Source organism: Tursiops truncatus, chromosome 11, assembly GCF_011762595.2.
Source record: "Tursiops truncatus isolate mTurTru1 chromosome 11, mTurTru1.mat.Y, whole genome shotgun sequence".
Classification (NCBI taxonomy): domain Eukaryota; kingdom Metazoa; phylum Chordata; class Mammalia; order Artiodactyla; family Delphinidae; genus Tursiops; species Tursiops truncatus.
This window is the reverse complement of record NC_047044.1, coordinates 94962880-94977619: the sequence shown is the minus strand read 5'-3', so window position 1 is coordinate 94977619 and position 14740 is coordinate 94962880. Positions and strand designations below refer to the sequence as shown.

Here is a 14740-nt window from a genome sequence, read left to right as displayed (position 1 = left end):
GGAATCATTATTGCTATTCCAGGACCTGGATTAAAAATCTTGAGCACTGGGACTTCCCTGGAAGTCCAGTGGTTAGGACTCTGCACTTCCACTGCAGGGGCATGGGTTCAATCCCTGGTCTGGGAACTAAGATCCTGCATGTTGTGCGTTGCAGCCGAAAAAAAAAATTCAATTAAAAGAAAATCTTGAGCATTGAAAACGAAATCTCTATATGATTCATTAGTGTTCCTTATGCAGGATCTTCCCAGTGTCCCCCATATGGGGGAGTAGTACAAGCTAGGACGTGACTAGAACAAGATCCTAGAGGTTTTTCTTCCTCCTATCTTACCAGAGCCAGCCAGTCTCTCAAGAAACCCATCATTTATGTTGTCAAGCTTGGTGGTTCGGTCCTTATGGGGAGCTCCAGAGTTAAACCCACTGGGTTCAAATCCCAGTCCTTCAGCTTATTAGTTGTGTATTTTTTTTATTATAAATTTATTTATTTTATTTTATTTCGTTGGCTGCGTTGGGTCTTTGTTGCTGTGCGCAGGCTTTTCTCTAGTTGTGGCGAGCGGGGGCTACTCTTCGTTGTGGTGCACGGGCTTCTCACTGTGGTGGCTTCTCTTGTTGTGGAGCATGGGCTCTAGGCGCGCGGGCTTCAGTAGCTGTGGCTCGCGGGCTCTAGAGTGCAGGCTCAGTAGTTGTGGTACACGGGCTTAGTTGCTCTGCGACATGTGGGATCTTCCCGGACCAGGGCTCGAACCCTTGTCCCCTGCATTGGCAGGCAGATTCTTAACCACTGTGCCACCAGGGAAGCCCACAGTGTGTATTCTTGAACAAACTATTTAACCATTTTAAGTGTTGGTACTCTTATCTATAGAACAAAGATAGTAATTTAGATTACATATATTTTTTTAAAAATTGCTAATATCCTTCTGTGAAAGGCATTAATCAAGGAAGGGGTTACCTATTCTCCCCTGGAGAAGAAGCTGGGCTTTATGCCACTCGAGGGGACCGTCCATTTGGGGGAATCTCAGATTCAGTAAAAAATCTGAGAATAAGAGATTTTCTCCTTATCCCACCTCCTCACCCCCCTTTTTTTAAACCTGTTATCCTTCCTAACACTTTATCTTGGGTTTCCTAAATACCCACTCAGAGCTGAAGACCTCATGTTACTTCTTGCAGGTTACCGTATAAGGCTGTGCAGTTATTGAAGTCCAGCCAGTTCTCCCCTCCACTGTGTGTCCTGGAGGCTTGGGGCTGTGGTCAGCCTGTGGAAAGGAGCGCTTTAAAAAAAAAAAAAAATTATTTATTTATTTGCCTGTGCCAGGTCTTAGTTACAGCACTCAGGATCTTTGTTGCTGCGTGCGGCATCTTTAGTTGAGGCATGAGGGATCCAGTTCCCTGATCAGGGATGGAACGTGGGTCCCCTGCGTTGGGAGCTCGGAGTCTTAACCACTGGACAACCAGGGAAGCCCCAGGAGTGCTTTTTTAAAAAAAGAAAAAATAATTCATCTGTTCAGAGGGGACACCTTTTTGCAATGTGCGTGCAATTCTTCATGTGCTGGCTGCTGCCCTGACTTCCTATCTCCGTTTCCATCCAGGGTGGAGTTGATGACAAGGTCTCCTTGACTGCCTACATCACGGCTGCGTTGCTGGAGATGGGAAAGACCACAGATGTGAGTTCCTCTAGCTCCTCCCCTTGACACTCTCCTGATCATGCCTGTTTCTAGAGAAAGTCACCTATTTTTGTCCCTAGCCAGCCTTTTAAACTCAAAAGAGGATATGATTTCCTTATCATTGCCCGTTTTAAAAGGAATGCCTTATAAATTCAGTTCTTCATCTTCACTTTTTAGGATACGATGGTGAGTCAGGGTCTGCAGTGTCTCAAGGGTTCTGTCTTCACCACCCCCTACACACAGGCCCTACTAGCTTATACTTTCACTCTGGCTGGGGATATGAAGAGCAGAAAGATTCTTCTTGAAAAGCTAGATCAACAGGCTATCATCTCAGGTATGTTGGCCATGTTAGGAATTTTTTGCTTTCTTGTTTTTATTTTATTTTATTTATTTATTTTTGGCCATGCTATGTGGCTTGCGGGATTGAACCTGGGCCCACCGCAGTGAAAACGCTGAGTGCTAACCACTGGACCGCCAGGGAAATCCCAGGAGTGTTTTGAAATTGTGAAGATATGTGAAAAATTTCCCTAGTCTCCGTAGTCCCACATATATTCAATTCTAGGATTCATTTTAGTAAAAGTTAAGTCATAAAATCATTGTTAACAGTTTTGCGGGAAAGCCCCTGAGAGTCCTCAAAGGCATGTTATATTTTTAACGTGAAGAGAAAATAGATGGTAGAAGTTAGTCAGAAAATGTATTGGCATTGGAGAACCACCCTTTTGCAGATATTTAACAATTCTTTGGTGTAAAATCATGGACTTTGGGCTTCCCTGGTGGCGCAGTGGTTGAGAGTCTGCCTGCCGATGCAGGGGATATGGGTTCGTGCCCCAGTCCGGGAACATCCCATATGCCGCGGAGCGGCTGGGCCCGTGAGCCATGGCCGCTGAGCCTGCGCGTCTGGAGCCTGTGCTCCGCAATGGGAGAGGCCACAACAGTGAGAGGCCCACGTACCGCAAAAAAAAAAAAATCATGGAGTTTGATGGGGTATGACTTGAACTTGGAGATTTCTCAAGGTCCTTTTCAAACTTTTGGATGTATTTAGAATAATATTTGATATTCTGGGAATTCCCTGGCGGTCCAGGGGTTAGGACTCGGCGCTTTCATTGCTGAGGGCAGAGGTTCAATCTCCAGCCGGAGAACTAAGATCCCGCAAGTGACGTGGTGTGGCCAAAAAAAAAAAAAAAAAAAAGTATTCAATATTCTAACAGATCTAGTAAATACATTATTAATGAATTTTATTTACCTAGCTGTTTATTTAAAATTATACTTCCAGGCAGAAATTTAATCTCAGCTTTCATTTATACGGATGTCATTGCCGAGTTGTCCTCTCATATGGGCTCTGGGTAGTTTTTTGGCCTGTGTATACGCAACTCTAGTCGTGGAATGGGGATCTCAGACAGTGGGTGGAGTTATATCTGCTCAGGTGTATATTAGTTTAATGTGATTAACTCTTCTCCATTACCTTGCATTGCAGGCTCACATGTTTTCTTTTGTTCTTCCACTTAGATGGCCTCCTGTGGGCCATGTATTTATTATCTCTAACCTTATATTTAGTTAGACTTCTAGCTTCCACTCTTCTCATTTCTACTTGCTGTGCTTTGTCTTCAAGTTACCTGCCATTGTGCTGTCATAGAGTCGGGATTTGGTCTCATATTTTATTTGCTCGCCCTCATTATCATTTCTTCTATGGTTTCTCAGAGTTCTTACGCATGTTCTGCCATTTTTATTCTTCTTAAAATGTTAGACCTTGGATTAAGGAAAATAAATGCTGAAAATTAATAAAATTAAATAAATTTATTAAAATTAATAAAATTTTGTAATTTTTTTGGCTTAATTTTGTAAGCCAAAAAAAAAAAAAAAAGACCCCAAACACATAAATTCTTAAAAGAAGTTTCTACTTACCTATCTCCATTAACATAAGAATTTATAAATTAACAAGGGAGGTTTTGATATTATTGCTGGATGCATTTATTGATGCTCCCAGCTTTACCCTGGGGAATTATGTGTGGGTGTACACACACACACACATCCTTGCATATGCATTGTGGCCAATAAATCAGAAGATTTGAGACATATTTTTTTCTAACTCACGATTAATTTTTGGTTGGTACTTTCTCTGATTTAAGGTGTAGCATTTACAAAGTGAATATAGGAAAGTCATTTCCTTCTAAGAGTTTCCTAATTATGTGTTTTCCTGCATAGGAAAGTCCTTTCACTGGAGCCACAAACCTCCTCCATCATCAGATGCCGGCCCTTGGTCTGAGCCTGAGGCTGTAGATGTGGAACTTACGGCATATGTATTGTTGGCCTGGCTTAGCAAAGCCAACGTGACTCAAGAGGAGATAAACAAGGCCGCTGGCATAGTGGCTTGGTTGATCAAGCAGCAAAATGCGTATGGAGGGTTCTCTTCCACTCAGGTAAGTAGCCTGCTCTCCTGCCACTTACCAGGTAGGATGAGATCCCATGTGGAGAGAGAGGAAAAACTATTGCCCTTGCCCTCTAGGTCCAGAGACTAATCATTCTATAGAAAGGGAGAAAATCATGTGAAAAATATATAGAAGGGTTCATAAAATTAGGTCATTTGAGCACATAAATAGTACTATATGCATTTAAGTCTCTTTCTTTGTAGAATATGAAACATCATGAGATCTATGTTCTACATGAAAAGAGGACATGTATTACATAGTCACAAATTAGAAAGCCAATTATGGGGTCTGTAAGCATAAAAGCAAGATTTTACGGGTATACCTCCTATTTCAGGTATTGGAAATCTGGTAAGATATAGTCTTTAAAAAGTTTACAATCTAGAAAGAAAGCTAGGAAAAGTTGTATATATTACATAGCAGGATCTGGTTACAGAACAAAGATACAAAAGGTACAAAATATTGAATTTCAAGAGGGAGAGAGACCTCATATCAGCTTGAGGGATAAGAAAAGTCTTCACAGGGGAATGGCATTTGAGGGAGATCTAAAGGGACATGTAAAAATTTTAGGCAACTATTGAAAGGAAGGGGGAAGAGTCTGAGTAGAGACACCCATTTGCAAAACCGTAGAATGGCTGTTGGGAAAACTGGTTTAGCTGAAGCATAAAGGGACTTAGTTGAAAAGGTAGGGTAGCTGCATATTATGAAGGACCTTGCATGTCAGACTCAGTTTCTGCCTAATTCTGAGGAGCCATTCATTTTTTTAAACTTTGTTTCAGAAAGATTAATTTGTCCCTTGGATATGGGATGATTTAGAGGAGAGAGACACTGGATTTGAAGAGATCAGGAGACTATTTCATTTGTCTAGGTTAGGGGTAAAGAGAAATCGAATTGGTGGGGTGGCAGTAGGGAAAAAAGGAGGTGGAATTGTATGATAAATTCAAATAATGTCATAAAAATCATCTTTGATGATCACAAAGAGAATAGCCATTAATTCATTTGTTCTGTAAATAGTATTAAATCCCTACTCTTTCCACGTCACTGATGATACAGAGGTAAACAAGAAAACACATTTTTTGTTCTCATAGCGATTATAGTATCACTTGTTGAAATTAGGGCCAGTTTCACTGAGGATGTAACATGTAAAGTAGACCTGGAAGAATGAACAGATTTTAATAGATGGAGTGTCTGGTGTAGATGTTAATAGATGATGTTAAGACCTTGCATATGGTAATGACTTAATTGGAATTTTAAAAAGTTATATGGTACTATGTTTCCTTATTTCAGGGAAATTCTTGGCCAAAGATCAGGAAGGATTTCCTTCTTCTTGCTGAGCCCTAAATAATTATATAATTTTAGAAAGCAGAGGATGGAATGTTTAGAATTCTCAGTGACAGATACATGCCAGAGTTGCTTTTCAATAAAATCCTTGGCTATTACAAGAAGTCACATATCACCCACTTTGGTTTTTAGGTGATGGTGAGGTCCCATTCCTTGAATTGTCTCCACATGTCCAAGGAATAAAGCCCTCCTGGGCTCCAGGTCACAGAGCATAGACAAAAAGTTGTTTGTAGAGGGCCAAGCTGCACAGATATAACTTGTTCACAGCTTCCCCTGGGGTGATACCTGTCTTCCTATCTTTATATGACAGTGTGATGTCTAAATATGACTGTTCCTTTTTGTTTGGGATAGGGAGAAGTGGGGTTCCTTTATTCTGCAGTAGATATTTTTTTTTTTTTCTTATTTATTTATTTGGTTGCACTGGGTCTTAAGTGGCAGCATGCAAACTCTTAGTTGCGGCATGCATGTGGGATCTAGTTCCCTGACCAGGGATCGAACCCGGGCCCCCTGCATTGGGAGCATGGAGTCCTATCCACTGCGCCATCAGGGAAGTCTCTCTGCAGTAGATATTTGACAAAGTTTCGAGCATACAGAAATTCTCATAACACAGAGTGAGATATGACAGTTTTGCAGAATATCTCATTCTTTTTTTCTTTCCTCCAGTTGTAATTTATATAAATCATGTTTTCAGAAAGGAAAGGCTCACACTTTTTACGTGATGCCATGCTCTCTTAGAAACAGTTTATCTGTCTTATTCCCAGATGAAGAAAAGATTGTCACATGTCATAATGGCTAAGAAGCTTTGTCCTTCAAGGAGGGGTTTTCCAAGGATCCCCTGATACCCTGTGCCACAGAAGATCATTATGCAATTAAATAACTTTGAAGAGCATGCAATTTTTAGGGTTATCAAGTTACTGCTGTTTCTTCCCCAAATAAAGAAATTGCAAAATATATATTGAACAGTGATCCACTCACTTCTTTTTTTTTTTTAGTTTTTTTTTTTACCAATTAAAAAACAATTGGAGTATAGTTGCTTTACAATGTTGCATTAGTTTCTGCTGTACAGCAAAGTGAATCAGTTATACATATAGATATGTATACTCTTTTTTGGATTTCCTTCGATCCACTTCTAACAATAGCCAGTTCTGAAGCTAGGTTTCATTGCTGAATATAAATATATGAAATTAGCCTAACGACCCATGAATGTTCAAGAATGACTTGATGGTGATTTTCTATGCAGGTAAGATATTATGATTTCTATGTCAGCTTCCCCAGCATTGGTGAATGTGGTTCTTAGATACTTAGAGGAGGTATCATCCAAGCTAGCGAACAACAATCAGGTGTGTAGGTTACAGGGTTGTTGGAGGTTAGTTCCAATGGCCCACAAAACAGTAAGCATATGCCTGATGCCTGATTGTTTTCCTTAGGATACTGTAGTTGCTCTCCAAGCTCTTGCCAAGTATGCCACTATTGTCTATGCGCCGTCTGAGGAAGTCAACCTGGCTGTAAAATCCGCTCAGAATTTCCAGCACACTTTCAACGTTCAAGCTGCCAACCGGTTGGTGTTTCAGCAGGAGACTCTGCCCGATATCCCTGGGGTGTACACCTTGGAGGCCTCAGGCCGGGGCTGTGTCTTTGTGCAGGTAAGCAGGGCTCCAGGAGGACTAGTGTGCGTTGGGAAGGAGAGTCTGAGGGCATCTCTGCCTCTAGTAGAACCTTCTCTCATCTACCTTACTTGCAAGGAAAGTCGTTCGAACCGTACCCTCTTTTTATTTTTTATTTCTTTTTTATTGGAGTAAAGTTGCTTTACAATGTTGTGTTACTTTCTGCTGTACAGCAAAGTGAATCAGCCACATGTATACATCTATCCCCTCTTCTTTGGATTTCCATCCCATTTAGGTCATCACAGTGCACTGAGTAGTGTTTTTTGTGCTGTATAGTCGGTTCTCATTAGTTATCTATCAAACAGAACAAGCTTTAAAATCCTTCCCAACTCTGATCTGGTTATCTGTTTCCTCCAACTAGACGGTGCTGAGATATAATATTCTCCCTACTAAAAGTGTGGAGGCCTTTAGTCTTAGTGTGGACATAGGGAAAGCTCGGTGTGAGCAACATACTTCACCTCGATCCTTGGCTCTGGACATCCATACCAGGTGAGGACAGCGGAGGTGCGGTGGGGGGCACCTAGACCATGGAAGCTGAGCTGGAGAGAGAGAGAGAGAGAGAGAGAGAGAGAGAGAGTGTGTGTGTGTATGTGTGTGTGTGTGTGGGGGGGCAGATGTACAGTGTGCCAAGAGGGAAGATAATGGACTCACACAGGTTTGCTTCTTTCTGCCCTCAGTTATGTGGGGAATCGCAGCTCTTCCAATATGGTTATTGTGGAAGTAAAGATGCTTTCCGGGTTCAGTCCAATGGAAGGCACCCATCAGTTAGTAAGTTGCTTCTGTTTTCTATCTCTGAGGGGGGGCTTATTATTATAGCTTTTAATTATCATTAAAAAGCTGGTGAAATGGGCATCATGGTTTATACATAGAACTCATGATTTTATTATCTAAATGGGCTACAAAGGTGCACCGGATATATGATATGGAACCTGTTACAGTCTTGGTTCCTTTTTCTTACCTTTTCCACAGTATATGTTGTTTCTGCAACCATGGCAGAGCTTTGGAAGATTACTCTAGGGGATAGGGAAGGCTCTGGCTCTCAGTCTCCTTTTTTTTTTCTCCTTTCTTATTCAGCTTCTCCAGCAACCACTGGTGAAGAAGGTTGAATCTGGAGCTGACACACTCAACATCTACTTGGAACAGGTAGGGATTAGGAACTGAACCAAAGAACTTGATCGCTTATGTGTCTTTTCAACTTCCCTTCTAATGTGACACATGTACTAGTGTCACATACACGAAGACGAGGAACCTGGGAGAGGGAGTTCACAACTACAAGATGTACCATAAAATACCCCCTTGCATCTCCAGGACAGTACTATCTAACAGATACAAAGTGGGAGCTATCTGTGTTATTTAAAAATTTCTAGCAGCCACATTAAAAGAATTAAAGAGAAACAGATAACATTAATTTAATTATATATTTTATTCAATTTTATATACCCAAAATGTTTTTTTATTTCACCATGTAATTAATATACAAAAGTGTGAATGAGGTATCTACCTTTCTTCTTTTTTCTTACTACATCTTTGAAATCCGGTACGTGTTTTACACCGACAGCACATCTCACTTCTGACTGGCCACCTTTCAAGGGCTTAATACCCACATGCAATATGACAGCTCTGGAGAATAACAGAGTGGTTAATAGCTGAGGCTCTGATGCCAGAGTGCTTGGGTTAAAATCCTGCTTCTAACATTGGCTGCAATTGTTGAATGATTGTTTCCTCATCTGTAGAATGAGGGTGGGTAGTGGTAAAAATAGTTACCTATCTCACAGAGTGGTTGAAAGAATTAAGTGATTTAAGACATGAAAAAATATTTGGAATTGTACCTGGTATGGAGTAAACCCTCAATAAACATTAGCAATTATTATTATTATTTTATAATGTAATGTTAATGTTAATTAATTTTCATTAGACATTGTATGTAGCTTTTCATTTCAACCAAATAAGGAGTTCTCAAGGACTAGTAGTATTCTAAAAACTGTTACGATGCTTATTTCATCATACTCTATTTAGCAAGGAAGAAAGGTAGCATTATTATATAACTGACAGACAAGACTATCTCCAATTAAAATTTACTGTTGTTAGTAATGTTTTCTGCTCCCACACCAACTAATTCATCTAACTGTGGTTTTCTTATCTGCCAGGGGGTGGTTCTTTAGGGTAAGTCCTGTATAGTTTCTTTTGAGACAACTCTGGTTAGTGTATCAGGAAAACCCCTGAAATCATGATATTGTAGTTGTTTAAACATTTTGCAAAGTTTATGATGCTTTCATACACACCTTCTTTGAGTCTCACACGGCACCCCTCCTTCTATGTAAGGAGGCTGAGGCTGAATTGATAGAGTGAGTATGCTTGTCAAGTCATCCTGTTTGTCAGTGTCCAAGCTGGGAGTAGCATCTGGGGATTCTAATTTCCATGGCATCATTCCTGAGGCTGCAATGGCAGGCCGGTCAGTGTATCCAGCCAGCTTTGTCAGCTTCTAATCTGAGACATCAAGTCTAATGGTCTAAAAGCCAATCGTCATGATTATATCTGTGATTATTTCCTTTTTCTATGTATCTTCTCCCCTTTTCTCTTGATCAGCATCACCAGAGGACAATCTGATTCACATTTAACAAGTTATTCTTGGTTTTATTCCTCTTCTCTATTGTTTTTTGTTATTTGCTTGCTTGGTTTGGGGGGTCTGTTTCCTTAATTTCTTCATTATTTCTTTTCTTTATTTTGGGCTGAAGGGAAGGGGAAAGGACATTTTTTGCTATTCTTTGTCTAACTTCTTAAGTTGAATGCCGATTTGTTTATTTTTAGTCTTTCTTATTTTCTGATGAATATGAACTATAAATTTCCCTCTAAGTATACTCTGTCTTTGTCCCACAATTTTTGACAAGCATTGTTTTTATTACCATTTAGTTCTATATCTTAATTTTGGGGGAAATCCATGGGATATTTAAAGCCATCTTTTTGTTACTAATTTCTAATTGTATTGCATTATGGTCTGAGATCATGATAGTGAGCCTCTGAAATGCATAGAAGTTTCTTTTGTGACCTAATATATGGTCCTTTTTGGAAATGTTCATTGTGTGCTCCAAAAGAATGTCCACTCCCTTTTTCTTGATCTAGATCTAGATCTGAAAGTCCAAGACGATTACTTCTGTTGTTCATGTCTTTGTTATCTCTGCTTATTTTCCTGCTCAATCTATCAGTTTTGGAAAAGGGCTTGTTAAAATTTCTAATTACAATTATTGATTTGTCCTTTACCCATTTATCTATGCAATTCTGTCAGTTGTTTCTTGATATATTTTTCAACTATATAATTAGGTATGTATATGTTATGAACATATCTTTTTCAGTTTTCCTTTTATTAGTATACACTGTGCTTCTTTTACACTAATTATATATGTGTGTGTGTGTGTGTGTGTGTATATATATATATATATATATTTAGATTTCTACGTACACAGGCACTTTTTTTTTTTTTTTGCCTTAGATTCTATCTGGTCAGATATTAAGGCTGCTATCCCAGCTTTCTTTTGGTTTATATTAGTCATTTACTTTAAATCTTTATGGTAACTAAATGACCAACGAGAACAGTGGTTCCAAAGATTTTATTCCAGGACCCCTCTCTACTCTTAAATGACCTCAAAGAGCTTGTGGTGATGTGGGTTACATCTATTGACATTTAACTTATTAGAAATTAAAACTGAGAAAAATATTAAAATATTTATTGTCACTTAAAAACAACAAAAATAAACTCACTGCATTTTAATATAACATTTTGTGAAAAATGTATTTCCCAAAACAAACAAAATGAGAATAGCAGATTGTTTTATGTTTTTGCTTTAATATTTAGCTTAATCAAAGAGAGTAAAATTTTCCCACCTGCTTCTGCAGTCGATCTGTTGCAATATCACACATCAGGTAGCCCCCTTATACTAGTACAGTGAAAGAGAATGAGAATGAAAAAGGCAAATAATGTCTTAGTATTATTCCAAAAAGAATTCTGATCTCACAGGCTGCCAGATACAGTCTTAAGGATCCCTGAGAGTTCCTGGACCATGCTTTTAGAAGCACTATACCTAAAGAAATCTCTTTGGAAATATCTTCCAATTAGGTGTTTCTAACTTCCTATCTAAATTTACAACATAGGGACTTCCCTGGCGGTCCAGTGGTTAGGACTCCACTGCTCCACTGCAGGGGTCACAGGTTTGATCCCTGGTTGGGAAACTAAGATCCTGCAAGCCACACTGTGCAGCAAAAATAAAATAAAAGTAAATAGATACATAAATTTACAGCATAAATCTTATTATCTTTTTATATTAGATTAATCTATGCAGTTATTTTGAACTCTCCATTTATTCATTTATTCAACAAATATTTATTGAGCCACCAATATATGCCAGATACTCTTCGACATGATAGAGATGCAGCAGTAAAAACAGTAGACATGACCCCTGCCCTCATGGATTTGATATTCTAATGGAGAGACAAGCAATATGCAAATTTTAAAAGTACATATATATGTGCACACACACACACATATTCAGGAATAATTTTAGTAGTAATCAGTACTACGCAGGAGTGTGGTGGGGGTAGGCCAGGATGTGATTGTTTTAAAGGAACAATCAGGGGACTTCCCTGGCGGCCCAGTGGTTAAGACTCTGCCTTCCAATGCAGGGGGTGCAGGTTCCATCCCTGGTCGGGGGAGCTAAGATCCAACATGCCGTGGCCAAAAAACCAAAACAGAAATAAACCCAGAAGCAATATTGTAACAAATTCAATAAAGACTTTAAAACTGGTCCACGTCAAAAAAATCTTAAAAACATAAATAGATAAAGTAAGGTGGTCAGGAAAGGCCTCTCTGAGGAGACGTCATTTGATCAGAGACCTGAATGAAGAGAGAAAGGCGATCGGGAGCATACAGGTGTTGGAGTGAAGTGGAAGCCTCCGTTCCTTTGGCCACTTCATTTAATTCAGTGGAGGAGCCACGGGTTAGAGTAGACCAAGAACAGACCCATTTTGCAGAAGGACCAGGAAGCGGTAAGATGCTAAGAAGAAAAAGCCAGGAAGCCAGCAGGAGGCAATATTAGGAGTGGCATAGAGCAGAGGTAGAAGGGCTTCAGAAAATCTGTGTGATGACAGCAAGAGCCTTTTAACCTCCACCTGACAGAGATGTTATTTTCACTTTTGTTTTAATGTGATGTTTGTCTGTCTTCCCCACAGCTTAGTAAGAAGTCTCAGACCTATACCTTCTCCATCAGCCAAAGCCTGTTGGTCACCAACCTCAAACCAGCAACTATCAAAGTCTATGACTACTACCTACCAGGTGATGGCCAAGGTTTATCTGCATCTTGCAACATACTTCTACTTCATTCTTCATGATATCTTCCTTAATTTTATAGATACTCCTTTCCAAGCCAAGTGCACATAATTACATTATCTGATCTCCTAAAACATTTTAATTCAATTATATGCCACTTAAAAAAGTCTTCTGCACTAGACATATTTTATACAACGTGGTCCATAGACTGAAAGAACAATGTTCTCTAAAGACTAACTATTCTTAATATTTTTGCTGCAATGACTAATTTACTACAAGTGTGCAAATATTAGTCATTGGAAACTTGCTGTAATTCTGAATGTGCTCATAACCTGTAGAAATCTTTTGAAGAAGGTTAAAGCAGTAACTTTTATGTAGTATTTTCTCTCTGAATGTATTAGGCCTGCAATATAATAATATATGTCATTTAATTTTACAGATGAACAGGCAACAATTCAATATTCTGATCCCTGTGAATGAGGTAAGCCCAGAAGAAAGAAGGCTGGGCTTTTGGGGTAGGGTGGCAGTATTCAGAAGTTAAGGAGACGTTCTTCTGAGTTAAGGGTATTATCTTTTGGAAGCGTATTTTTGATAAAGTGGACTTTCTTTTTTGTCCTGAACTCTTTTATTAAAAAAAAACTGAGGTATAGTTGTTGTACAATATGTCCTAAAGTCTTGAAGAGAGAATAATCATCTCCATAGTTCACATCAGAAAAAGTTAATAGTGGCATTTGTGTGAGGGGTTCTATGTGATTTTTAAAAACAGTATTTTCTTTTTTTAGCTGGAAATTTTCCTAATTATTACATTATATATCTTTTTATATAAAAATACTAAGACAAAAGTAAAGATTACCTGATTCTACTTCCCTTAGATAACACTCTAATAATCCCATCGTGTGTTTTGTGAGATTTTTTTTTTTTCTAGTCAGGAAAAAACTCCTCTATAATTGTGAAGACTTTCTGTATATCATGATGTCTTCTGTCTTTGTTTTTTCCTTCCAAGGTAGAAGATGGAAAGAGACTAAACGAATTCTCCACGACATTACTGGACAGCATTCTTCCGTCTCTTAAAGCAGAACCCGTTCAATCAAACAATTTGGTTTCTCTTGTTAAAAAACAAAATGCAGGACTTCCCCGGCAGTCCAGTGGGTAAGACTCCGTGCTTCCACTGCAGGGTGTGTGTGTTCAATCCCTGGTCAGGAAACTAAGATCCCACATGCTACGTGGTATGGCCAAAAAATTAAAAAAAAAAAAAGCAACCAAATAAAATTGAAGATTGAATGGGCTCTATTAGGTGATTTATGAATTGAGCAGCATTTCATCTAGCAACCAGAAGGGTGCTCCAAGGGGTTGTACAAAATTGAAGGTTTTTATATAAAGAAGGGTAGGGCAAAGGAGCTATTAGCAAAAGAAAAGAAAGAATTTTTTTTAGGCCACGACATCTTTTTTGGGGGAATGAGCGGGAGGGAATGGCAAGGATTTTACGGCATAGATTGCCTCTTCTTCCTCTGGGGGATGGAGAAGGCCCACGTGGCAGATGACCTTGTTGGTGCTGACTGGAAAACTCCAGACTAGTTGATTAAGATTACATTCCTGGGGAAGGTGGAAATGGCCAGTCAGGTCAGGTATTAAATCTAGGTTTGGTATCAGGGGCTTTAGCACAAGTGACACCATTTTGGGCCTGTGGTTTTTCTCTTTAACACTCTGATTGACTAGTGAGTGGGTAACAGATGGGTAGGCCTGAACCTCAGCTACTTTCTACGACTTCACAGATGCACAGGTGCCAGAATACAGGGCTGAGGAGGATGGGCTAGGAATCATCACACAAAGGAGGAATTATATGGGAAAGCTCCTTGGGGTAGGGGTCATTGATATAACCATTCTGTTGGGCCATTTAGGAGACTCTCCAGAGAGGAGATGGTGGTAGAGGGTGCTCCAGGGAAGATAAAAATGTCTTCCTGGAGGTTAAATCTAAGGGAAGATGTAATTTAGGTCTTTGGGAATAGACTAAAAAGATTTTTTTCTTTTCTTTGAAAAGAAAATCTGTGTGCTCGACTCTGTGCATATTTCTGTGGTTACCAAAGGTTCTGTTTAAAGATATGGTTATTCTTTAACAAAAACTCACAATTTGGCTTCTTCCTTAAACCTTTTGACCCAGACTTCGCAAAGAATCTGAGTCAAGTATTCAGAGAGAGGTCCAAAGAGAATCCTAATTAAGGGACTGTGTTCAGCCAGTCTGTCACTTTGGGGCAAGCAGTGATTGATAACAAGAAAAGTGGCTGGCCACAATTCCCTATCATCTCTGCTTTTCTCTGGCCTGATTCCCCCCAGCCTTTT

General features: G+C 39.4%; 1 protein-coding gene across 1 annotated transcript in view; it reads left to right on the top strand.

The window, feature by feature from the left end:
• Positions 1-13689, top strand: part of A2ML1 (alpha-2-macroglobulin like 1) — a 42698-nt gene extending 29009 nt beyond the window's left edge. Inside the window, 10 exon segments of the mRNA XM_073789053.1 lie at positions 1584-1658; positions 1836-1992; positions 3861-4075; positions 6850-7065; positions 7448-7575; positions 7764-7854; positions 8161-8229; positions 12307-12409; positions 12843-12884; positions 13407-13689. Of these exon segments, the coding sequence (XP_073645154.1) occupies positions 1584-1658; positions 1836-1992; positions 3861-4075; positions 6850-7065; positions 7448-7575; positions 7764-7854; positions 8161-8229; positions 12307-12409; positions 12843-12883 (1095 nt within the window). The 3' untranslated portion in view covers position 12884; positions 13407-13689.
• Positions 13690-14740: the final 1051 nt, after the last annotated feature.